Raw genomic sequence first — 24,930 nt, forward strand, 5'->3', positions numbered from 1 at the left:
TGTAAATGGAGACTGGTGGGAGGAGCTATAGGCGGACAGGTTCATTGTAAAGGCTGGAATGGAATTAATGGAACGGTACTAAACAAACATATGGCAACCAGTCCGTTCCATCAATTCCATTCCAGCCATTACAATGAACCCGTCCGCCTATAGCTCCTCCCACGAGCCTCCACTGCATGTGTGAGCTAAAGCTGCCTAGCCAATCCCTCCCTCTCAGGTCTGTGGGTACTTTAATGAGGAAATCATTTAAAGTATTCAAACAGGGATAGTTTCTCATTTCAGAGAGTAAGTCCTTCCCTCGATCTTCCCTCATGCACTCCCCTTCACTGCTCTGACAGAAGTGGCTAGGTCAGATGAAAACATACACTAAGCTCTTTGATTGGAATGGCTTTAATATCGAGGTACCACATACTTTCTAGGCAAACATTCGCCATAGCTCGATGGAATAGAGTAGGGTTATTCAACTCTGACCCTACGAGGTCCGGAGCCTGCTGCTTTTCTGTTCTACCTGATAATGAATTGCACCCACCTGGTGTCCCAGGTCTAAATCAGTCCCTCATTAGAGGGGAACAATAAAAAAACACAGTGGAACTGGCTTTGAGGTCCAGATATGAGTTTGAGGGGAATAGAGAAGAAATGAGACACATGAGAGACTTTGAGGTTTGGTTTATGTTGATTATTTATTGGGTATTTACAAACAAGCACATGCGGGAGTCGGACACTGACTGACGCTACAGGGACACAGTACACTATGGAACAGTGAGGTACAGGGCAGGCTACATCACACCAGAGAGATACAGAACCCACTGCTACACACACAGACACATGCTCGTTCGCTCGCACATACGTGCACACACACACACACACACACACACACACACACACACACACACACACACACACACACACACACACACACACACACCAGTGGAGGCTGCTGAGGGGAGGACGGCTCATAATAATGGCTGGAACTGAGCAAATGGAATGGCATCAAACACCTGGCAACCAGGTGTTTAATGTATTTGATACCATTCCACATATTCCTCTCCAGCCATTACCACGAGCCCGTCCTCCCCAATTAAGGTGCAACCAACCTCCTGTGATACACACAAAACCCCAGATAGATAGAGAGATAGACGTGAGGGGACAAATACAACAGAGGTATATACCTTTCAGGGACTCCAGGGTCAATAAATACCACATCCAATAAATGTACAGCTTTTCATACAAATCAATGCATTTATCATGGATCATCTCACACAATGGAAAATATACCCGAATCAACGACAAAAAATAACTATAAAATCCATGTCAACATACTGAGATTGTTACCATCACAGACCATGTGTATTTCCTGAAGTTAGGTTTACCCTTCACCTGCATCTAGGCATGGCACATTGAATGGTGGGCCTTGCTGACACTAACTAGCTCCTCCCTCATACAGCCTAATTTACTACAAGCTGTAATTAAAATACATTATAGATAGCTCTAAAACGATTCATGTCAATTTACAGGCCTAAGAAAGTAGTTGTCTAGCTTGTTTTGATGCCGTGACCCAGCTAAAGCCTTTAGAAAACCAGGGGTTTAGTGTGACTGGCCATGACACACAGTGGCTCCACGGTTGGTAAACATCTATTCTAGCTACACATTGTCTTGAGACACGCAGCGATTTGGATTAGTTAGTTAGGTTGGTGACATACTAGCTAGTGCCATACCATTGCATTTGGTGGAAGATTTGGTAAAGTAGCCTGTGTAATGCAATTGCAAAGTTACAATGTTTCCAATCTAATGTTGTCATAGGGTTGTCATAGGGACACTAACCCTGTGCTACACCACTTGGCTTGTTGGCATGGTAACCTTTTATATTTTTTCTGACCAATCAAAAGAGCGATATTCCCATTGAATTTGAATTTATGGGTAATATGTTTTATTCTTCATTCCTCAAGTAACCTGAACTCTTCAAGAAGCGCCATGTCACCCGCAAGTGACAAAACAAAAAAAACAGCAAACAAACAGTTCCTTTAAACCAGAAGCCTTTGAGAAGTACATCATATGCATCATCATTACCAAGCCTACAGAATAACTACCAACCAAATCAGAAGATAAACATAGTAATAAACATGATTAATTTAACGTTATTCTACTACCACCATCGTTACTACGGTATTAAAATGATGACCTTACACGGGTTAGCATGACAGGTAGGGAAAGAAGGAACATATGAGAGCTGAGGTACGGTTGGGGGAAGGGCAGCCTCTTCCTCAAACACATAGGCTTGACAGTCGTGGTATCTTCATATACATACGGTACATCAGGAAGTAGCTTACTGCTTCATCTGAAAGCTTGGATAGTCTCGGTCAGGAACGTACAACTATGGCCCTGGAAACCCACATTGTCTACTGGTCTCAGTAGCCTTTTGAATTAACTTGTAGTCAGACTTAGTAACGCCCAGGTAACCAGTCAAGTTAAATATCTGGGGAATCAAAGATACTAATTGATCTATGAGGTAAAGGAAAAGTAACCAGACTAGAGTTGATCATCCCTGGGCTGAGTAGAAAGAGACAGGTCTCAAGTCCCTCAGACTGTTTATCTGTCTGTTTGTCTGTTTGTCTGTCTGTTTATCTGTCTGTTTGTCTGTTTATCTGTCTGTTTATCTGTCTGTTTGTCTGTTTATCTGTCTGTTTGTCTGTCTGTTTATCTGTCTGTTTGTCTGTTTATCTGTCTGTTCATCTGTTTATCTGTCTGTTCATCTGTTTATCTGTCTGTTCATCTGTCTGTTTATCTGTCTGTCTCAAAGCATTGATATTTCCATAAGCACGGAGTAGTATGTGTTAGTGAGGTTTAAGAGGTGTGGACTGATTGAAGTTACAGCATTGCTATGCCAGTTATACTTATATACTGTTGGATACTTGAATGTCCTTTAGATAGATATGTGTCATATAGATAGATACTCTTCTGCATTCAAGGGTTGGGCTCAATTCGAATTGAAGGCTGCCAATTCAGGAAGTGATTTGAATTTAAAATCAGCTAATTAAAAAACATAAATAGCTTCTCCTTTTCAATTCATTAAGAAGTCATTAAAAACAGAGGCCCCTATTTCAATCATCAAATTGGAATTTCAGTTTACTTCCTGAATTGACTGCCATATTGAGCCCAACCCTGCTGCATTCACTCAAAGCATTCATTATACAATAAATACAGTGTAAAGGTATGAGACTAAATCTATCAGGTTATGATGAAGATATGAAGTCAAGACAATGCATACAACACACACTAAGATGAAGCCACTGGATTCCAATAATTGACAAAAACACTGGAGCTGTCCGTGTGTATAATGACTACAGAGTAGTGACTGGTGAGTTGGGGATAAAAGGCCAGATCACTTATCAATTTGATTCATGATCAACCTTATCTATAGTAACGTTTGATTATCTGTTTTCTCTTGGTTATCTATCTATCTCGGTTAAATTAATCTATATTCATATACCTATATATTATGTATGTATATTTATACAGTCAAATAGTTATCCTTTTTAAACTGACTATTAATTGAAGTGGGAACATGTCAAACACACACACACACACACACACACACACAGACCAAGCGAAAGAGGTGAGAGATCAATAGGGGTGAAAGGTCAAATAGAACACAGAAAACAGCTACATTTCACTATGGTACTACGTTACGTAACAGGGGCTACGCTCCAATACTCTACCATGGCTCCCTTCACCGGTTAGCCTGGCGGCAAGGTCTGGGTCTGAGACTAAGGAGTTGGCTAGAGCAGAAACCTGGCTACCAGGCTATAAATCTTCCCATAGTGACTGCTGATCTGAAAGTGTCTGGATAAGCTGAATGCATTGGTTGCATGTTTCATCACAATATTGTTTTAACGTTCGTTTGGACTGATGCCCGACTGAGCATTCTACGCAATGCATCGTCAATAAGCGCGGAGGAAGATTTCATCGAAAGTGCATTTCAGTGGCCTGGAAATACAATAATTCAAAAACAGTCAAATAATTATTGGGAAAATCTTTCGTCATCATTTTGATGTCACCAGATAGACTTTAGATGCAGTATAACATTAGCTAACTAGCTTAAATTGAGGGGAGGCCACCTGAATGTGACTAGCTAACGTCAGCTTTGCTAGCTATTTTTGCTAGATGATGACGTTGCCATCTGTCTAAAGTACATTTGACGACATGATCATGCTGGGAAAGTTGTTTCCTACTACATATTTGACTACTTTAGCAACGTCACCGTATTTCCACAGGCACTATATTGTAATTTAGACTTAGTCGACTGGGCTTATCACCACTTTAGTGCACCGCCGATGGCTGCTTGGCATCATGTGACTGAGGTGCAACCTATGAATAGAATTCTACAAACCTTTATCCTTCTCAGATCAGTGGTCACCAAGAGAGATGATGAATGCAGGACATTTAAAGGGATAGTCCACACCAAGATAAGTGTTTGTCTGAAGTTTTCACACTTCAAAAGTGGTCTGAAGTCGTGCTGGGTCCATATTCCACACCATCTGGTGAGCTAAATTAAATCTTCATTAAATCCCCCTAATTAGATGGCATTAGATGGTACCGTTCTTTAGGGATTGAGTTTTGCAGATTTCTACCAGTGCATATAGTGGGATCTACACAACAGATGGTGTGGCATAAGGACTGAACTAAATCACTTAGACCAGAGATCATCAACTAGATTCAGCCACGGATGGTCAGGGGGCTGGAACATAATCACTAATCATTTGTAGATGCAAATTGACCGCAAGAAGCCCAAACAGATATAACATTTGACTAAAATATAATCATTTCAAACCTTGCTTAGATTTGTAAACAATCACATCTCTATGTGTGGGAATACTTTGGAACAGATTTCCAACATTTACTGATTTTAGTATTTTATGTCCAACAAGTAACCCTAACCCTTTGCTCAGAAAACTTGGGGGCCAAATAAAATCATGGGCCGCCAGTTGGGGAACCCTGACATATGACTTTGGACCACTTTAGAGATATAAAAATGTGATTTGAACTTAGATTCGGGGGTGAACTATTTCTCTGAGAGCATTGGGACTTCGCCACAGCCTCTCTATGGTTGCCAAAATACACTATAGCTTTATGACTTAATTTTCCCTCCCCCAGATATATTCAAACAATCAAAACTCTGATCAGGTGTCTGAAATCACAGGATCAGTGAGGCGTAGCCAATGGGTACGAGCCCCTCTCGGTCTCCCTGACGACAGCGAATCCAGTCGTGATCGACACCCCCTAAAACCACTAACTCCTCCCCTTTCTGGAAGCTTAGCTCCGCCCCTGTGCCAGAGTGGTCGCATAGTGTTCTGACTGACCTGAGAAAGAGAGAAAAATAAGTGATACTGCTGTGAAAAAAGTATCATAAGAATGACGTAACACCGTCATAGACAGTCATGACAACTGAACTGAACAAACTAAACATGTAATCTAGATATACACTGCTCAAAAAAATAAAGGGAACACTTAAACAACACAATGTAACTCCAAGTCAATCACACTTCTGTGAAATCAAACTGTCCACTTAGGAAGCAACACTGATTGACAATAAATTTCACATGCTGTTGTGCAAATGGAATAGACAAAAGGTGGAAATTATAGGCAATTAGCAAGACACCCCCAATAAAGGAGTGATTCTGCAGGTGGTGACCACAGACCACTTCTCAGTTCCTATGCTTCCTGGCTGATGTTTTGGTCACTTTTGAATGCTGGCGGTGCTTTCACTCTAGTGGTAGCATGAGACGGAGTCTACAACCCACACAAGTGGCTCAGGTAGTGCAGCTCATCCAGGATGGCACATCAATGCGAGCTGTGGCAAGAAGGTTTGCTGTGTCTGTCAGCGTAGTGTCTAGAGCATGGAGGCGCTACCAGGAGACAGGCCAGTACATCAGGAGACGTGGAGGAGGCCGTAGGAGGGCAACAACCCAGCAGCAGGACCGCTACCTCCGCCTTTGTGCAAGGGGGAGCACTGCCAGAGCCCTGCAAAATGACCTCCAGCAGGCCACAAATGTGCATGTGTCTGCTCAAACGGTCAGAAACAGACTCCATGAAGGCCCGACGTCCACAGGTGGGGGTTGTGCTTACAGCCCAACACCGTGCAGGATGTTGGCATTTGCCAGAGAACACCAAGATTGGCAAATTCGCCACTGGCGCCCTGTGCTCTTCACAGATGAAAGCAGGTTCACACTGAGCACATGAGCACATGTGACAGAGTCTGGAGACGCCGTGGAGAACGTTCTGCTGCCTGCAACATCCTCCAGCATGACCGGTTTGGCGGTGGGTCAGTCATGGTGTGGGGTGGCATTTCTTTGTGGAGCCGCACAGCCCTCCATGTGCTCGCCAGAGGTAGCCTGACTGCCATTCGGTACCGAGATGAGATCCTCAGAGCCCTTGTGAGACCATATGCTGACACATGCACATTTGTGGCCTGCTGGAGGTCATTTTGCAGGGCTCTGGCAGTGCTCCCCCTTGCACAAAGGCGGAGGTAGCGGTCCTGCTGCTGGGTTGTTGCCCTCCTACGGCCTCCTCCACGTCTCCTGATGTACTGGCCTGTCTCCTGGTAGCGCCTCCATGCTCTGGACACTACGCTGACAGACACAGCAAACCTTCTTGCCACAGCTCGCATTGATGTGCCATCCTGGATGAGCTGCACTACCTGAGCCACTTGTGTGGGTTGTAGACTCCGTCTCATGCTACCACTAGAGTGAAAGCACCGCCAGCATTCAAAAGTGACCAAAACATCAGCCAGGAAGCATAGGAACTGAGAAGTGGTCTGTGGTCACCACCTGCAGAATCACTCCTTTATTGGGGGTGTCTTGCTAATTGCCTATAATTTCCACCTTTTGTCTATTCCATTTGCACAACAGCATGTGAAATTTATTGTCAATCAGTGTTGCTTCCTAAGTGGACAGTTTGATTTCACAGAAGTGTGATTGACTTGGAGTTAAATTGTGTTGTTTAAGTGTTCCCTTTATTTTTTTGAGCAGTGTATTTCCAAATATTTACAATACCTGAGGGGTCTTGGGTTGTCCCATGTCTCCTCCATCTCTCTCTCTACCACCTCTTCCACCTGCTGGGGCTCCAGCGCCCTCCTCTGGTTAGCGCTGGAACTGCTGCTCACCATCCGGGTCAGAACAGACACCCCTGGAGACAACCACTGAGACGGACGTCTGGGGAGGGAGAGAGATACATCAGTGATAAGAGTAAGATACTTCAACTGTCTAGTATCAGAAAACTCTATCATACAAACACGTACACACACACCAGCGCACCTGGTTGGAAGTGTGGGTATCGTGGGGTTATTGGAGGCTCCAAACAGCCGTCCCAAACCCCAGGGGACCGCCAATGCTCCATCGACCTGAGGAGGGTCACTCCTGGCCTGGGTACTGGTCTGGGGCTCTGGGGGGTCTCTGGATGTCCCCTCCTGGTTCTGTACTGCAGACAGGCTGAGTTCAGCCAGGTTCTGGCCCAGCTTGCCCCTCCAGCGTAACACAGCCCCCCACCCCTGCTGGATCACCTAGGGAGAGAATAACAGCTCAGAAAAGTGCTGTGTGGTACGGACAGTCACCCATGCATTCAAACAAAGACACAAACACACACACATTGAATTGTGCTCACCTGTCCTGCCTGTTGAGAGAGACTGGCCTCCTCAACATTAGGAGGTGCTAGCTCCCTAATTTCTTTCTCCTGAACCCACATCAGCTGAGGACTTGTCTCCGCAAGACCCCCAGAGACCTTCGCAGGCCCCACACTGAGACTCGCTGGCTTCAGTGACTCCACCAACCCTCCCACCCCTGAGTTGGCCAGGGACGACGAGCTCGCATTATGATTGGTCGCCTCGGGTTCTGCTCTCCCAAAGTCCAGCTCTGATAGGCTCTCGAGATAGCTGCTGCCCCTGCCTTGGGAAGCGGACCCTCGGGGCGAGAACCTGAATCCCAGGTCCTGATTGGGTGGGCTGGGGATCTCTGGGCTGTGATTGGCTGGATCCAGGTGGTGGTGCTGGAAGAGCAGGTCGAGGTTAAGGGTCAGGAGACTGAGGGGCTGCAGCAGGAGGAGGAGCTCCTCAAACAGAGGCTGGCAGGAAGTCAACGACAAACGCATGAAGGAGGAGGGCCGGTAGAATGTCACCAACACATCTGACAGAGAGAGAGGGAGGCGAAGGAGAGAGAGAGAGAGAGAGACAGAGGGGGAGAGAGAGGGGGTGGGGTGAAGGGAGGAGTGAGAAATAATATTGTAACATATTAATATTCAAACAGATAGATTGCGGACATGAACTTCAGGCTTCAGAGACTTACCACTGCATGACTGGAGATGGGACAGCCAGAAATCCATAAGCTTGATGCTGAACCAGAGAGACAAGAAGCAGGTGAGAATTGGAATTTAAAAAGTCAAACAGAAAAACCCTAGGAGAGAAGTGCCAGGTCTTACTTGAGGAGGCCGAGGAGGAAGGCGTTGAACCTGTGTTTGTTCTGCCGGAGCTGGGGCTGCTCTCCTATTCTGGCCTGGAGGCTGTACAGGGACTGAGTGCTGGGCCCTGGAGGGAGAAGGGGAGCAGAGATGAGAGAAAGAAAGGCTTTGGTTAAGCTTTGGCACAGAGAAACAAATCAATATCTAATCAACATGTTATGTTACCTTTGAAATACTGAAATTGAAATGAACAAGTACTGAGTCAATGGAATAACCCTGATCAGCAGAGTAGTGGGAAGGAGAGAATAAGAGGGAATAGAGGAGGGGAGAGAGTGATAATCAGAGAGAGAGAGATAGAGAGAAGGATGACTCAACACTGCAGAATAATGAGTGCCAGACTAGAGCGAGAGAGGAGAGGAGGAGAGAGACTGAAAGTACTATGAACCCACATGATGTCTGGGAGGGTGAGAGAGACACACATTGGAGAGAAGGAAAGAGGAATTGAGAGATTGGCTATGTACTTCCATCATGTCTGAGAAAGAGAAACAGAGAGAGATGGATATAGAGAGAGATATATAAATAGATGGAAAGGCAGGGGGTATAACAACAACAGCCCTCCTATGCTGTCTATGCTCTCTTGTAACCCACCTCTGTACTGTGCTCCAGAGTTCCTACCTGGCCTGGTGGAGGCCTGGACCAGTCCCCAGGCTGAGTTTGGCCTCCTGCCCGAGATCAAATCACTCTGGTGGGGCTTGAGGCCGTCAGAGAGCAGGCTCCGCAGGGCGGGGCACAAACACTGCAGCACCAGCCGGCCCAGAGACGGATTCACACTGCTGTCTCCTGAAAGGGCCTAGAAAGGGGAAGAGGAGAGGAGATAGAGGTGGGAAGAGGGGATGAAGAGGGGAGGAGAGAGAGGGAAGAGAGGAGAGGGGAGAAATAGGGGAGGAGAGAGAGGGAAAAGAGGAGAGGAGAGAAATAGTGGAGAGAGGGAAGAGAGGATAGGGGAGAAATAGGGGAGGAGAGAGAGGGAAGAGAGGAGAGGAGAGGAGATAAATAGTGGAGGAGAGAGGGAAGAGAGGAGAGGAGAGAGGGAAGAGAGGAGAGAGAGGGAAGAGAGGAGAGGAGAGAGAGGGAAGAGAGGAGAGGAGAGAAATAGTGGAGGAGAGAGGGAAGAGAGGAGAGGGGAGAAATAGGGGAGGAGGGAAGAGAGGAGAGGAGAGAAATAGTGGAGGAGAGAGGGAAGAGAGGAGAGGAGAGAAATAATGGAGGAGAGAGGGAAGAGAGGAGAGGAGAGAAATAGGGGAGGAGAGGAGAGAAATAGGGGAGGTGAGAGGGAAGAGAGGAGAGGAGAGAAATAGTGGAGGAGAGGGAAGAGAGGAGAGGAATAGGGGAGGAGAGAGAGGAATAGGGGAGGAGAGAGGGAAGAGAGGAGAGGAGAGAAATAGGGGAGGAGAGAGAGGGAAGAGAGGAGAGAAATAGGAGAGGAGAGAGAGGGAAGAGAGGAGAGAAATAGTGGAGGAGAGAGGGAAGAGAGGAAAGAAATAGTGGAGGAGAGAGGGAAGAGAGGAGAGAAATAGTGGAGGAGAGAGGGAAGAGAGGAGAGAAATAGTGGAGGAGAGAGGTAAGAGAGGAGAGGGGAGACATAGGGGAGGAGAGAGAGGGAAGAGAGGAGAGGGGAGGAGAGAGAGGGAAGAGAGGAGAGACGGGATAAATAGTGTAGGAGAGAGGGAAGAAAGGAGAGGGTGTTATGGATAGGAGAAGATAAATAGAGAAGGATGAAAACAGAGAGATGGAGAAGAGAAAAGGAGTAGAGAGAAATATGTGGGAAAGAGCGGTGTGGAAGGATGGAGTTAGTACCCAGAGGTTCTGACTACTGAGCCAAAGATAGAAGACAACCTAGCACCTTGTTAATGGAGGCAGACTAGGGATATCTGAAGACAACCTAGCACCTTGTTAATGGAGGCAGACTAGGGATATCTGAAGACAACCTAGCACCTTGTTAATGGAGGCAGACTAGGGATATCTGAAGACAACCTAGCACCTTGTTAATGGAGGCAGACTAGGGATATCTGAAGACAACCTAGCACCTTGTTAATGGAGGCAGACTAGGGATATCTGAAGACAACCTAGCACCTTGTTAATGGAGGCAGACTAGGGATATCTGAAGACAACCTAGCACCTTGTTAATGGAGGCAGACTAGGGATATCTGAAGACAACCTAGCACCTTGTTAATGGAGGCAGACTAGGGATATCTGAAGACATCCTAGCACCTTGTTAATGGAGGCAGACTAGGGATATCTGAAGACAACCTAGCACCTTGTTAATGGAGGCAGACTAGGGATATCTGAAGACAACCTAGCACCTTGTTAATGGAGGCAGACTAGGGATATCTGAAGACAACCTAGCACCTTGTTAATGGAGGCAGACTAGGGATATCTGAAGACAACCTAGCACCTTGTTAATGGAGGCAGACTAGGGATATCTGAAGACAACCTAGCACCTTGTTAATGGAGGCAGACTAGGGATATCTGAAGACAACCTAGCACCTTGTTAATGGAGGCAGACTAGGGATATCTGAAGACAGCCTAGCACCTTGTTAATGGAGGCAGACTAGGGGAGAGGAAGAGGGAGAGACAGAAAGAGACAGACATATGTCCTGTTATTCAATGGATGATTCATATATGGAGGATTCATATATAGATATAGAGCCACTAACAGGCTGTTTGAGCCATCAAGTGTCACAAGTTATTAAGTTCCAATGAGCTGAATGCAACCACCGGTGCTACAGGCCTACGTCTAATTTCAGAGACACGGATACAGAAATCCTATAAGGCAATGAAGTCTTTTGGGGGTTTGAGCTGGTTGATCTTATGTCTGTCTGTTTTTCACTTTGCCTGTCGGTGTGGAAACCCTGTCATAGCAACAGTTGACAGTACGTCGTTAGGAGCGGTAGCTAGGTATTATAAACGCGGGGGTGGAGGTTTGTACTGATTGGATTACCTCCCCTGATCTAAAACCAAAATGTGAAATCGGAGGAAGATGATTGGCCCTATTGAAATGAACTTGATTGATCCACAGAGGAGAAGCTGGGTTTGCTGCCAGCATCAGACAACAGCGAACAGTAGAAACAAACAGGCATGCCCTCAGAAATACATCATTAAAGTACAGACATAATGAATAAAAACTCAAGCCCATTTTCCATCTCACATAATGTGGTGTGTACACCATGTTACTGAAGAGACCGTGTTAAACATGGTGTTAACGCAGAGACAGTGGAAACTGACCTTCTGCACCAGGGTCCGTGAGGAGCTGAACTGAGCCAAAATGGCCTCCACTGCCACACTGACTGCACTGACCAGAGCTGTGGACAGGAGCAGTTAGACATACACAAACAGCATTTCTCTAACAGTGTAAATGTACATGAATAAATGTACTGTATGTACTGTATATCACATAGACTGTATATAGCATGGTGCTTGCAACGCCAGGGTTGTGGGTTCGATTCCCACGGGGAACCAGTATGAACATGTATGCACTTAAGTCACTCTGGATAAGAGCGTCTGCTAAATGATTAAAATGTAAATATATACAGGTATATCGTACCTCTTTTTTCCAGCAGGCACAGAGAGGACAGCCCTAGGCCTCTCAGAGGGGCCTTCACGTCATCGCCCATCCAGGAAGTCCCGCCTCTCTGTACAGAGCCGGCGAATGAGACGCTACGAACCGCTGAGATTGACAGAGATAGAGGAAGGATCACTTACAACCTACTCTACTCTAATCTAATCAGTGGTGGACTCACAGACAGGAAGAGCAATGTTACTTGGTATTTCTGTTTCAGTATTAGTGATATTAGTTGTTTTAGCAGTTAGTTAAAGCAGTGGTAGAGTAGCAGTACTATCAGTAGTAGTGTAGTAGTGATAGCATAGTGATAGCATAGCTTAGTTTTAAAACATCCCAGTCAAATATTTTTCACAGATTCTAAAATGGTTGTCTTGTACACTTTGCTTTTCCAATATTCTACACAGGACATGGTCCCTTCTGAGGGTGATACATTATGTGAATGGGAAGCAAATGCATTAACCTCGACAGACACAGGAAGCATAAAACCTATTGGAGAAGACGGCCATGCAGAAGTCAGCTATCAGTCACAGGTTGGTGGCACCTTAGTTGGGGAGGACGGCTCGTGGTCATGTCTGGAGAGGAATGACTGGAATGCTATCAAATGCATCAAACACCTGGTTCCCATGTGTTTGATGCCATTCGCTCCGTTCCCGCCATTATTATGAGCCGTCCTCCCCTCAGCAGCCTCCTGTGGTATCAGTACGGTGTGAGAACATTCCTTAGTCTGACCTCATGATGAAACATATAGACACTATAGAAGGTTAGTGTTCAGCCCAGTTTATAGCCATTCACCGCTACATTAAACACATGGTGTATAGTCATGCATACACTACAGAGTGATAATAATCCTCACAGTGATTATCATGGTTCAACAGAGGCTGAAGGTCATAGCTTTATTAAGGTGAGGTGTCTATTTCAGCACTCCATGCAACACAGACACACAACAGCATGGACAGACAGACTGACAGAGTAACAGACAGACAGAGAATAGATAAACAAACAGACAGACTACAGACAAACAGACAGACTACAGACAAACAGACAGACTGACTGACAGCGAGATAGATATACACACTCAGACGGACTACAGACAGACTGACAGACAGACAGACAGGCTGACAGACAGACAGACAGACAGACAGGGCGATAGAGATGTAGATAAACACACACAGACAGACAGACTGACAGACAGACAGACAGATTGACAGGGCGATAGAGATGTAGATAAACAGACAGACAGACAGACAGACAGTGTGACAGACAGACAGGGCGATAGAGATGTAGATAAACACACAGACAGACAGACAGACAGACAGACAGACAGACAGACAGACAGACAGATAGATAGAGATGTAGATAAACAGACAGACAGACAGACAGACAGACAGACAGACAGTGTGACAGACAGACTGACAGGGCGATAGAGATGTAGATATACAGACAGACAGACAGACAGGCGAGCAGGGTGTTAGACAGACAGACAGACTGACAGACAGGCGAGCAGGGTGTTAGACAGACTGACAGACAGACAGACAGCGTGACAGACAGACTGACAGGGCGATAGAGATGTAGATAAACACACAGACAGACAGACAGACAGACAGACAGACAGACAGACAGACAGACAGACAGACAGACAGACAGACAGATAGATAGAGATGTAGATAAACAGACAGACAGACAGACAGACAGACAGACAGACAGACAGTGTGACAGACAGACTGACAGGGCGATAGAGATGTAGATATACAGACAGACAGACAGACAGGCGAGCAGGGTGTTAGACAGACAGACAGACTGACAGACAGGCGAGCAGGGTGTTAGACAGACTGACAGACAGACAGACAGCGTGACAGACAGACTGACAGGGCGATAGAGATGTAGATAAACACACAGACAGACAGACAGTGTGACAGACAGACAGATAGATAGAGATGTAGATAAACAGACAGACAGACAGACAGACAGACAGTGTGACAGACAGACAGACAGGGCGATAGAGATGTAGATATACAGACAGACAGACAGACAGACAGGCGAGCAGGGTGTTAGACAGACAGACAGACTGACAGACAGGCGAGCAGGGTGTTAGACAGACTGACAGACAGACAGACAGCGTGACAGACAGACTGACAGGGCGATAGAGATGTAGATATACAGACAGACAGACTGACAGACAGGCGAGCAGGGTGTTAGACAGACTGACAGACAGACAGACAGCGTGACAGACAGACTGACAGGGCGATAGAGATGTAGATATACAGACAGACAGACTGACAGACAGGCGAGCAGGGTGTTAGACAGACTGACAGACAGACAGACAGCGTGACAGACAGACTGACAGGGCGATAGAGATGTAGATATACAGACAGACAGACTGACAGACAGGCGAGCAGGGTGTTAGACAGACTAACAGAGTGACAGACAGGCGAGCAGGGTGTTAGACAGACAGACTGACAGACAGGCGAGCAGGGTGTTAGACAGACTGACAGACAGACAGACAGCGTGACAGACAGACTGACAGGGCGATAGAGATGTAGATATACAGACAGACAGACTGACAGACTGACAGACAGGCGAGCAGGGTGTTAGACAGACTAACAGACTGACAGACAGGCGAGCAGGGTGTTAGACAGACAGAGTGACAGACAGGCGAGCAGGGTGTTAGACAGACTAACAGAGTGACAGACAGGCGAGCAGGGTGTTAGACAGACAGACAGAGTGACAGACAGGCGAGCAGGGTGTTAGACAGACAGACAGAGTGACAGACAGGCGAGCAGGGTGTTAGACAGAGTGACAGACAGGCGAGCAGGGTGTTAGACAGACAGACAGAGTGACAGACAGGCGAGCAGGGTGTTAGACAGACTAACAGAGTGACAGACAGGCGAGCAGGGTGTTAGACAGACAGACAGAGTGACAGACAGGTGAGCAGGGTGTTAGACAGACTGACAGAGTGACAGACAGGCGAGCAGGGTGTTAGACAGACAGACAGAGTGACAGACAGGCGAGCAGGGTGTTAGACAGACAGACAGAGTGACAGACAGGCGAGCAGGGTGTTAGACAGACAGACAGAGTGACAGACAGGTGGGCAGGGTGTTAGACAGACTGACAGAGTGACAGACAGGCGAGCAGGGTGTTAGACAGGGGGAGGGAGTGTGAGAGAGAGAGCTCTTACTCAGCGTGGGCGGCAGCGGCGGAGCCTGGATGAGTTTTGGGGGGTCTGAGGTTTTCCTGGGGGGGATAGGGGGGTAGAGAAAGGGGTAGTAGAGGGGGGCGGCCAGGGCAGGGAGGGTGTGAGAGCGGGGGAACAAGGGTGAGCTGAGGCAGGATGCGTCCAGGCCCGGAGGGGGGGCTCCAGAGCGATGGGGGGGGTCGAGAGCCCCGATAGGGGAGAGGCGGGGAGGGGCACCCCTGTGGATGGGACAGTTTTTGGGGTGGTAGAGGTACCAGGTAGGGAGGGGAGGGAGATCTTTAGAGGTTCTGCTCTGGCCAGGGTGAGAGGTGTGTGTGTGTGTGTCAGTGCGACCAAGGGAACCGACGGTGTGTGTTTTGGCATATGCCATCATCATCGCGTCAACGTTTTTATATGGGGTGGTGCAGCCTTGAGTGTGTGTGTCATTGCTGACGAGTGTGTGTGAGCCGGTATGAGGCTGTTTATCAGTGACGTTAGCGGTGCAGTAGAGGGAGTCAAAGTCAGTGATGGATTCAGAGCCAAAGCCATACTCCAGCTTTTCTTTAGTCTTGGAGTCATTCACATAACGATACAAACTATCAATGTTGCTCTTGAAGTCCTTTCCAAAACGATGTGCAGAGTCTAGGCCTCCATCCTTCTTAAAATAGTCACTATATCCAGAATCAATATCATTCTTAGAATAAGTTCCATGGCTGTCTTCATTTAAATCTGTGTGAGTGTATGGTGTAGCAAAGGGGTTAGATAACTGGGTAGTGTAGGTGTTAGGGACCGTGGCCTGGGTAGTGTAGGGGTTAGGGACCGTGGCTGTGGACTGGGTAGTGTAGGGGTTAGGGACCGTGTGGCTGTGAGATTGGGTTCTTGTCCTTGGGACTGGTCTCGTATGAGCACCACAGTATCCTGGGCGGTAAGGGGGGATTACAGAGTGGAGGAAATAGGAGGAGGGCTGGGAGTGGGCCAGGGAGAGAGGTGGTGAGGACACTGCCCAGTCAAAAGGGGCAAAGGGCAGGAGGGGAGAAGGGAGAGGAGTATGAGTAACAGGGGCAGGTTGAGGTGGAAATGGGGATTTGGTAGGGGTAGTTGGGGGCAGGTCAGGGTAGTTGGGGGCAGGTAGGGGTAGTTGGGGGCAGGTAGGGGTAGTTGGGGGTAGTTGGGGGCAGGTAGGGGTAGTTGAGGGAAGGTAGGGGTAGTTGGGGGCAGGTAGGGGTAGTTGGGGCAGGTAGGGGTAGTTGGGGGCAGGTAGGGGTAGTTAGGGGTAGTTGGGGGCAGGTAGGGGTAGTTGGGGGCAGGTAGGGGTAGTTGGGGGCAGGTAGAGGTAGTTGGGGGCAGGTAGGGGTAGTTGAGGGAAGGTAGGGGTAGTTGGGGAAGGTAGGGGTAGTTGGGGCAGGTAGGGGTAGTTGGGGGCAGGTAGGGGTAGTTGGGGCAGGTAGGGGTAGTTGGGGGCAGGTAGGGGTAGTTAGGGGTAGTTGGGGGCAGGTAGGGGTAGTTGGGGGCAGGTAGGGGTAGTTGGGGGCAGGTAGAGGTAGTTGGGGGCAGGTAGGGGTAGTTGAGGGAAGGTAGGGGTAGTTGGGGCAGGTAGGGGTAGTTGGGGGCAGGTAGGGGTAGGTAGGGGTAGTTGGGGGCAGGTAGGGGTAGTTGGGGGCAGGTAGGGGTAGTTGGGGGCAGGTAGGGGGGGTTGGGGGCAGGTAGGGGTAGTTGGGGGCAGGTAGGGGTAGTTGGGGGCAGGTTGGGGTAGTTGGGGGCAGGTAGGGGTAGTTGGGGGCAGGTAGGGGTAGTTGGGGGCAGGTAGGGGGGGTTGGGGGCAGGTAAGGGTAGTTGGGGGCAGGTAAGGGTAGTTGGGGGCAGGTAGGGGTAGTTGGGGGCAGGTAGGGGTAGTTTGGGGGCAGGTAGGGGTAGTTGGGTGCAGGTAGGGGGGGTTGGGGTAGTTGGGGGCAGGTAGGGCAAGCGAAAGCGGAGAAGAGGAGAAGGTAAAGCAGAGCCATGGACAAACGTTGGAAGGAAGGATGGGATAGAGGGATGAGAACAAGGAGAGGAGCAAAAATGTATGTTGCAAATAAATTGGGAGAGAGAGAGATGGAGAGAATGTTAGTGTCTGTTGAGAGAAGAATGCAATGTAAACCAGTAAACCACCACAACATGCAGTAACGCAGTACACCACCCAGTACCCACACAACAACATATGTCCAATAGTCTGACCCACACAGACTGACCACAATACATGACAGAGTTAATGGAGGTGGTTCATGAACAGAGGAGTCGAAGTTCAGGTTTAGAGAAGCCTTTCTCTTTCGTTTCCTACTCTCACAGTCGTTCACCATTATTTCAACCACGCCCAAACCTTTAAACTAGTGGTTTCACGTTCTACTCTTCCGTCAGTGTATATTCTGTATTATAAAACGGATATGTGCAGGTGACTGGCAAAGATGAGGTTATCACTGTCCATAGCTGGTGCCACTCTCTCTCTGTACAGTAGTGGTATGCTGTTCTCTCTCTCTCTGTACAGTAGTGGTATGCTGTTCTCTCTCTCTCTGTACAGTAGTGGTATGCTGTTCTCTCTCTCTCTGTACAGTAGTGGTATGCTGTCCTCTCTCTCTCTCTCTGTACAGTAGTGGTATGCTGTCCTCTATGTCTCTGTACAGTAGTGGTATGCTGTTCTCTCTCTCTCTGTACAGTAGTGGTATGCTGTTCTCTATCTCTCTGTACAGTAGTGGTATGCTGTTCTCTCTCTCTCTGTACAGTAGTGGTATGCTGTTCTCTCTCTCTCTGTACAGTAGTGGTATGCTGTTCTCACTCTCTCTCTGTACAGTAATGGTATGCTGTTCTCTATCTCTCTCTGTACAGTAGTGGTATGCTGTTCTCTATCTCTCTGTACAGTAGTGGTATGCTGTTCTCTATCTCTCTGTACAGTAGTGGTATGCTGTTCTCTCTCTCTCTGTACAGTAGTGGTATGCTGTTCTCTCTCTCTCTCTGTACAGTAGTGGTATGCTGTTCTCTATCTCTCTGTACAGTAGTGGTATGCTGTTCTCTCTCTCTCTGTACAGTAGTGGTATGCTGTTCTCTCTCTCTCTGTACAGTAGTGGTATGCTGTTCTCTATCTCTCTGTACAGTAGTGGTATGCTGTTCTCTCTCTCTCTGTACAGTAGTGGTATGCTGTTCTCTCTCTCTGTACAGTAGTGGTATGCTGTTCTCTCTCTCTCTGTACAGTAGTGGTATGCTGTTCTCTCTCTCTCTGTACAGTAGTGGTATGCTGTTCTCTATCTCTCTGTACAGTAGTGGTATGCTGTTCTCCCTCTCTCTGTACAGTAGTGGTATGCTGTTCTCTATCTCTCTGTACAGTAGTGGTATGCTGTTCTCTCTCTCTCTGTACAGTAGTGGTATGCTGTTCTCTATCTCTCTGTACAGTAGTGGTATGCTGTTCTCTCTCTCTCTGTACAGTAGTGGTATGCTGTTCTCTCTCTCTCTGTACAGTAGTGGTATGCTGTCCTCTATCTCTCTATACAGTAGTGGTATGCTGTTCTCTCTCTCTGTACAGTAGTGGTATGCTGTTCTCTCTCTCTCTGTACAGTAGTGGTATGCTGTCCTCTATGTCTCTGTACAGTAGTGGTATGCTGTCCTATATCTCTCTGTACAGTAGTGGTATGCTGTCCTCTATCTCTCTGTACAGTAGTGGTATGCTGTCCTCTCTCTCTCTCTGTACAGTAGTGGTATGCTGTTCTCTCTCTCTCTGTACAGTAGTGGTATGCTGTTCTCTATCTCTCTGTACAGTAGTGGTATGCTGTCCTCTCTCTCTCTCTGTACAGTAGAGGCATGCTGTTCTCTCTCTCTCTGTACAGTAGTGGTATGCTGTCCTCTATCTCTCTGTACAGTAGTGGTATGCTGTTCTCTCTCTCTCTGTACAGTAGTGGTATGCTGTCCTCTGTCTCTCTCTGTACAGTAGTGGTATGCTGTCCTCTCTCTCTCTGTACAGTAGTGGTATGCTGTCCTCTCTCTCTCTCTGTACAGTAGTGGTATGCTGTTCTCTCTCTCTCTGTACAGTAGTGGTATGCTGTCCTCTCTCTCTCTCTCTGTACAGTAGTGGTATGCTGTCCTCTCTCTCTCTCTCTGTACAGTAGTGGTATGCTGTCCTCTATCTTCACCTTCTCTCTCTTTTTCTTTCCCTCTCTCTAGCAGAGAAGAGTACCGTTGGTTACGCTGAGTCAGGCTATGGAGAGTTCTGTTCCTGCCTGGCTGCGCACTGTCTATCTCTCTGTCTCCTTGGAGATGATTGGATAATAGCCTATGCTGACTAGAAGTCCATTCTGCACAGAAATACATTGTCTCATTTAATATCACCGTGACAGAGAGAGAGAGGCTCCACAGAGCGTGTTAACTACCATACCTTGGTTTAGCCTTGAGTTGATCTGACTGTCTCTCAGATGCAGCCACACATTACACTTCCTGTTCTTTTTTGCGCTACTGTGAAATAAGTCTCTGCCATTGGTTGGTAGATGGAGCCCCTCCTCTTTGGTTCTTAAAGCTGTACACGCACACGTGACAAATAGTCTGGTCTGGATTGTATTATTTGTTTACAGTCTGTGGGTAGAAGTTGGCCCTACATAACCTAGGATAAGTTTATCCTACTGCTGTGACGGGCTGACCATACAGAACTCCTTCTACGTTTACAAATACAATACAACTTGGCTCTTTTTCAGCATTTCTCCTGAAATGTACATTGTGATTTTGATTAGAAAAATATCAAAACAATAAACCTGTGTAATTGAAATACAGATGAATAGAGGTATTCAGCCTATGGAACTAAGAACTAGAGGTCGACCGATTAATCGGAATGGCCGATTAATTAGGGCCGATTTCAAGTTTTCATAACAATCGGTAATCGGCATTTTTGGACACCAATCATCGCCGATTACATTGCACTCCACGAGGAGACTGCGTAGCAGGCTGACTACCTGTTATGCGAGTGCAGCAAGGAGCCAAGGTAAGGTGCTAGCTAGCATTAAACTTATCTTATAAAAATCAATCTTAACATAATCACTAGTTAACTACACATGGTTGATATTACTAGTTTATCTAGCTTGTCCTGCGTTGCATAGAATCGATGCGGTGCCTGTTAATTTATCATTGAATCACAGCCTACTTCGCCAAACGGGTGATTTAACAAGCGTGAAAAAAGCACTGTCGTTGCTCCAACGTGTACCTAACCATAAACATCAACGCTTTTCTTAAAATCAATACACAAGTATATATTTTTAAACCTGCATATTTAGTTAATATTGCCTGCTAACATGAATTTCTTTTAACTAGGGAAATTGTGTCACTTCTCTTGCGTTCTGTGCAACAGAGTCAGGGTATATGCAGCAGTTTGGGCCGCCTGGCTCGTTGCGAACTGTGTGAAGACTATTTCTTCCTAACAAAGACAGCCAACTTTGCCAAACGGGGGATGATTTAACAAAAGCGCATTTGCGAAAAAAGCACAATCGTTGCACGACTGTACCTAACCATAAACATCAATGCATTTCTTAAAATCAATACACAGAAGTATATATTTTTAAACCTGCATATTTAGTTAAAAGAAATTCATGTTAGCAGGCAATATTAAACTAGGGAAATTGTGTCACTTCTCTTGCGCTCATTGCACGCAGAGTCAGGGTATATGCAACAGTTTGGGCCGTAAGGCTCATTGCGAACTAATTTGCCATTTTACGAGAACAGTCTGTAAAAAATAAAGATGGAAGATAGAGGAGAAAAGAGTGAGTGAGAGGTCAAGGACAGAAGAGAGACAGGAGGAGGTAGGCAACAAAACATGAACCAATGACTCACCAGATAGTGGAGAGAGAGAGGGCATGATAGAGGGAAGGGGAGACAGAGAGAACGGAGTACAGTGTATAAACAGTGAAAAGGATAGAAAGAGAATGAGGGAGGAGGAAAGAGAAAGAAAGAGGAAGAGAGATATACAGAGAAAGAGAGCTAGAGGGAGATGGGGGGGAGAGAGAGAGGGAGATGGGGAGAGAGAGAGAGGGAGATGGGGAGAGAGAGAGAGAGAGATGGGGAGAGAGAGAGAGAGAGAGAGAGAGAGAGAGAGAGAGAGAGAGGGAGATGGGGAGAGAGGGAGATGGAAAGAGGGAGATGGAGATGGGGCGAGAGAGAGAGGGAGATGGGGAGAGAGAGGGAGATGGGGAGAGAGAGAGAGAGGGAGATGGGGAGAGGGAGATGGGGAGAGGGAGAGAGAGGGAGATGGGGAGAGAGAGAGAGGGAGAGAGGGGGAGAGAGAGAGAGAGAAAGAGAGAGAGAGAGAGAGAGAGAAAGAGAGATGGGGAGAGAGAGAGAGAGAGGTGGTGAGCTAGAGGGAGATGGGGAGAGGGTGAGCTAGAGGGAGATATAGCTGTGGGTACTCCATTACTTCCCCCGGTCTGCAGATTGGATGAATAATTTAATAAGGCAGTGATGACATCACACCAGGCCCACAGGAAGCACTGAAGAAATTCCACCATCTCTTTCTCCCTCTCTGTCTCCCTCTCCCACTCTGCCCCATACACTTACCTGTCCATCCCTGAAAAAGAATGAGTGCATCCCATCTAATCCTATCTCTCTCTCCTTTCCATCTCCATCATCTATCTGTCCATCCTAGATAGAAACGACATTCCACTGCACACATCTATGTATGCATCTCGCTCTTGTTCCCCTTCTCTGTCCCTCTACTCTGGAATGTGAAGAATTCTCCCCGTGTTTTTGTCACCCTTCTCTCTGCTGGTTTAGTTTTTATTCCCAAGAGAGGACAGTTTCAGACGTGGTGTTGTGTACATAATATTAGATGGAAGGTGGCTTCAGTGAATACTGTAGTTTGTTACTACCTCCACATTTTCACCCCAAATCAGCACACAGTCAGCAACTAGGCCTATAGTCATCATCATCATCATCATCATCTAACTCACCTGTAGTTCTTGACTCCCAGGTTCTTCCTCCATCAGCTGTTCCTCTCACCTCCACCTCTTTTTCCTCTACCTCTTCTTTCCTCTTTTCTCCCTCCTCTTTTCTCTGTCCATCCATCCTCCACAGGTTCCCTTCACTGGCTGAGCACCCAATCTGCTGCGAGGGACATAACTCAGGTTGTCCAATCGCATCCTCTGCTTTCTGGAACATATCCCTAAAAGCAGCCAATGAGGTGAGGGGAGGTGGTTGCAGGAAGGTGGCCTGGGCCTGGGAGGTGTACTCCCATTGGATTCCGTCGCTGTCCGTCTTTTCCCTTCTCCACTTGAGGTTGTAGAGGAAGTCAGGGTCAGGGGTTACGACTGTGGGATCAGGATCCGGTTCAGTTATTAGTTGGTAGGCCGGGGAGCTGTGTTTGCTACGGTTACGCAGTTCCTTGAAGGTCATCACTTTTGAACCCGACCCTGACGTTGACCCAGATGACGACGTTGACCCGGAAGTAGATTTCTTCAGGGTTTCCTCATTGGATTTTCTAACTTCCAAGGGCGGGGTCAGGGTTTCACCATCGGGGGAGAAAGCCATGAGCCAATCAAATCGCTCAGGGCGTAAAGAGTTGGCGAGAAGGGTGCAAACCTTGAGGGAGGGCAGGGTAGGGGGGACAGGGGGTAAGGGACGCGGGGGAGGAGGGGGAGGGGTTTCGGAGAGCACAGGGGAATATTTGAAAGTCTGGAAGTGAACATTGTTAGAGGTGTTGGTATTGCCAGTGCTGTAGTAGGAGTCAGATGCTAGGCTAACGTTAGCCCCAAACCCACTGTTTCTCTTCCTCCTTCTCGCCATGTCAGTGAAAGACGTGGTTCTAAACACATCTCTGCTCTCCTCTTTCTCTCCCTCATCCTCCTTTACTCCTCCACATATATCAGTCTCTCTATCCCTCTCCACCCCTGACCTCCCTCCTCCATCTCTCCAGCCATCCACAGCCAACCCATCTATATCATACTGCTCCTTAGCTCTCTTCTCTTTTCTCCTCATCCCTAGATCTTGTGTCTGTCCAGGCCTGGAGGTGTGGTGGGTCTCTCCCTCTCCCTCCAGTCCCCCCACACAAACCCCCAGCTCTGGGCTGAGTTTGAGGAGCTCAGCCTGGGTCAGTCCTGCTAGCACCAGTAGCTTACGGATCTCATCATCCAACGCATGGAAAGAGGGAGGAGGGGGGAGAGAGGGCGGGGGAGGGATGGCAGGGGGAGTGGTGGAGTTGGAGATGGAAATGGTGGGGGCAGGGGGGAGAGGAGGGGGGCGAGAGGTGGGAGGGGGGAGGGACAAGGGGGTCTTCCCGCATCCTGCTTGGAGGGTGGCGAGACGCTGAGCCTCCTTACGGGCTAGGTGCTTCCTCCGAGGGGGAGGGATGGGGGGAGTGGAGGAGGGGAGGGAGAATGGGAGAGGGGAAGATTTGTAGAGAGTAAAGTAAGGGATGGGCTGACAGAGAAGAGGAGGGGGGACGGAGCGTGGGGAAGGAGGGAGGGCCTTCTCACACCTGAAGGTGTAGAAAGTGGGGGATGAGGATGGAGAGGTGCAGACAGAGACGGAGGGGGTGATGTCACAGCTGATGTTGATGTAGGTGTGGAGTTCAGAGTTCACGCTGGCATAGCGGGCAGGGGGTTTGGGGGGTCTCGGTGGGGGCTCTATGGGCGAAGAGGTCTCTGATTGTAAGACCAGGGGCTCGTCACAGTCTGAAGGTGCTGTCAGGTCCACTCCAGCATCAGAGAACTCCTGGGAATCTCCCAACGACCCCCCCCGGCCCTTATACAGCTTCCAAGACATATCCACGTTCCCCATCTCATCCAGAACATCAGAGAGATCCTCCTTGCCCAGATCGCCTAAATCCAGTCCCTTCTCATGGAGCCTGGCGATGTGGGCCAGCTTCACCTGCCTGTTGACACTCTCCAGTCGGTCCAGGTGATCCAGTCGATCCCTCAGTAGATCCCCCTGAGGATCCCCCTCCAGGTCCCAGCGAGCCACCTGAATCACCTGGCTAAAGCGCTCCATCTTTCCAAAGTCTCCCACTGACTCCAGGAAGTCCAGGAGGCCTAGTTTGGCGACCTCTGACCCTAAGCCTGTCTGACCTTTGACCCCCAGGTAGGAGGGGGAGGCGGGGGCGGAGGGGTAGCCCTCGTCTGAGGAGCAGGCGTGTGGGGGGGGGGAAGGGCAACGAGAGACAGAGGGGGGTTTGGGGTTGAGGAGCAGGACAGGGGGTGAACGGGAGGCTGGGTAGCGTTCAGGAACGTGAATGAGAGTGTCGTCCTGAGAGATTGACAGATCAGCGTTCCACTTGTGGCCAGAGGACGAGAGAGAGGTGGAGAGATCGGCGCAGTCTGACTCCAGATCGGAGCAGGAGCTGATGGAAGTGGAGGATGAGGAGGTGGAGGAGGTCAGGGAGAGATCCAGGAGAGAGGGAGGGCAGTCGCAGCACGATGGGACCAACGTGTCATCATCATCATCATCATCTCCTTCCTCCTCATCATCAACTTCAACATCCACACTGTTTTCCTCTTCCTCCTCTGTTTCTTTCTTGTTATCCATCTCTTCCTCCGTTTCTTTCTTGCTGTCTATGACCACATCTGTGTTCTTGTTAACATCTGCATTCTCCTCATCTTTTTTTCCTTTCTCCAGTTCCAGGGCATTAGGGGGGCAGGCCGGGGCCAGGACCTGAGGCTGGGGCTTGGGCTGAGAGGGGCTGGCCTGTGTCTTGGTCTTG

General features: G+C 48.2%; 1 protein-coding gene and 1 long non-coding RNA gene across 2 annotated transcripts; both read right to left on the minus strand.

Moving 5' to 3' along the window:
• Positions 1-1,056: 1,056 nt before the first annotated feature.
• Positions 1,057-11,700, minus strand: rusc1 (RUN and SH3 domain containing 1). The gene is made up of 8 exons (XM_038992774.1): positions 11,680-11,700; positions 9,121-9,295; positions 8,467-8,572; positions 8,334-8,380; positions 7,657-8,174; positions 7,311-7,555; positions 7,050-7,208; positions 1,057-5,357 (listed from the first exon to the last, which is right to left on the minus strand). The coding sequence occupies exons 1-8, from the start codon at positions 11,698-11,700 to the stop codon at positions 5,192-5,194; spliced, it is 1,437 nt and encodes a 478-aa protein (XP_038848702.1). The 3' UTR covers positions 1,057-5,191.
• Positions 11,701-11,729: 29 nt separating this feature from the next.
• Positions 11,730-19,697, minus strand: LOC120047710. Its single transcript, XR_005476914.1, has 3 exons — positions 19,636-19,697; positions 12,050-12,172; positions 11,730-11,807 (listed from the first exon to the last, which is right to left on the minus strand). It is a non-coding gene; the product is annotated as an uncharacterized LOC120047710 (long non-coding RNA).
• Between the last annotated feature and the right edge of the window lie 5,233 nt (positions 19,698-24,930).

This window comes from Salvelinus namaycush, chromosome 5 (assembly GCF_016432855.1).
Source record: "Salvelinus namaycush isolate Seneca chromosome 5, SaNama_1.0, whole genome shotgun sequence".
NCBI classification, from domain to species: Eukaryota; Metazoa; Chordata; class Actinopteri; order Salmoniformes; family Salmonidae; genus Salvelinus; species Salvelinus namaycush.

Coding starts and splice junctions, on each gene's coding strand:
- rusc1 (XM_038992774.1), bottom strand. CDS start 11,700: ATGTTTAACACGGTCTCTTCA. Junction 9,296..11,679: donor TGTTTAACACGGTCTCTTCA/GTAACATGGTGT, acceptor TCCCCTTTCTAG/GCCCTTTCAGGAGACAGCAG. Junction 7,556..7,656: donor TCTCTCAACAGGCAGGACAG/GTGAGCACAATT, acceptor TTCTCTCCCTAG/GTGATCCAGCAGGGGTGGGG.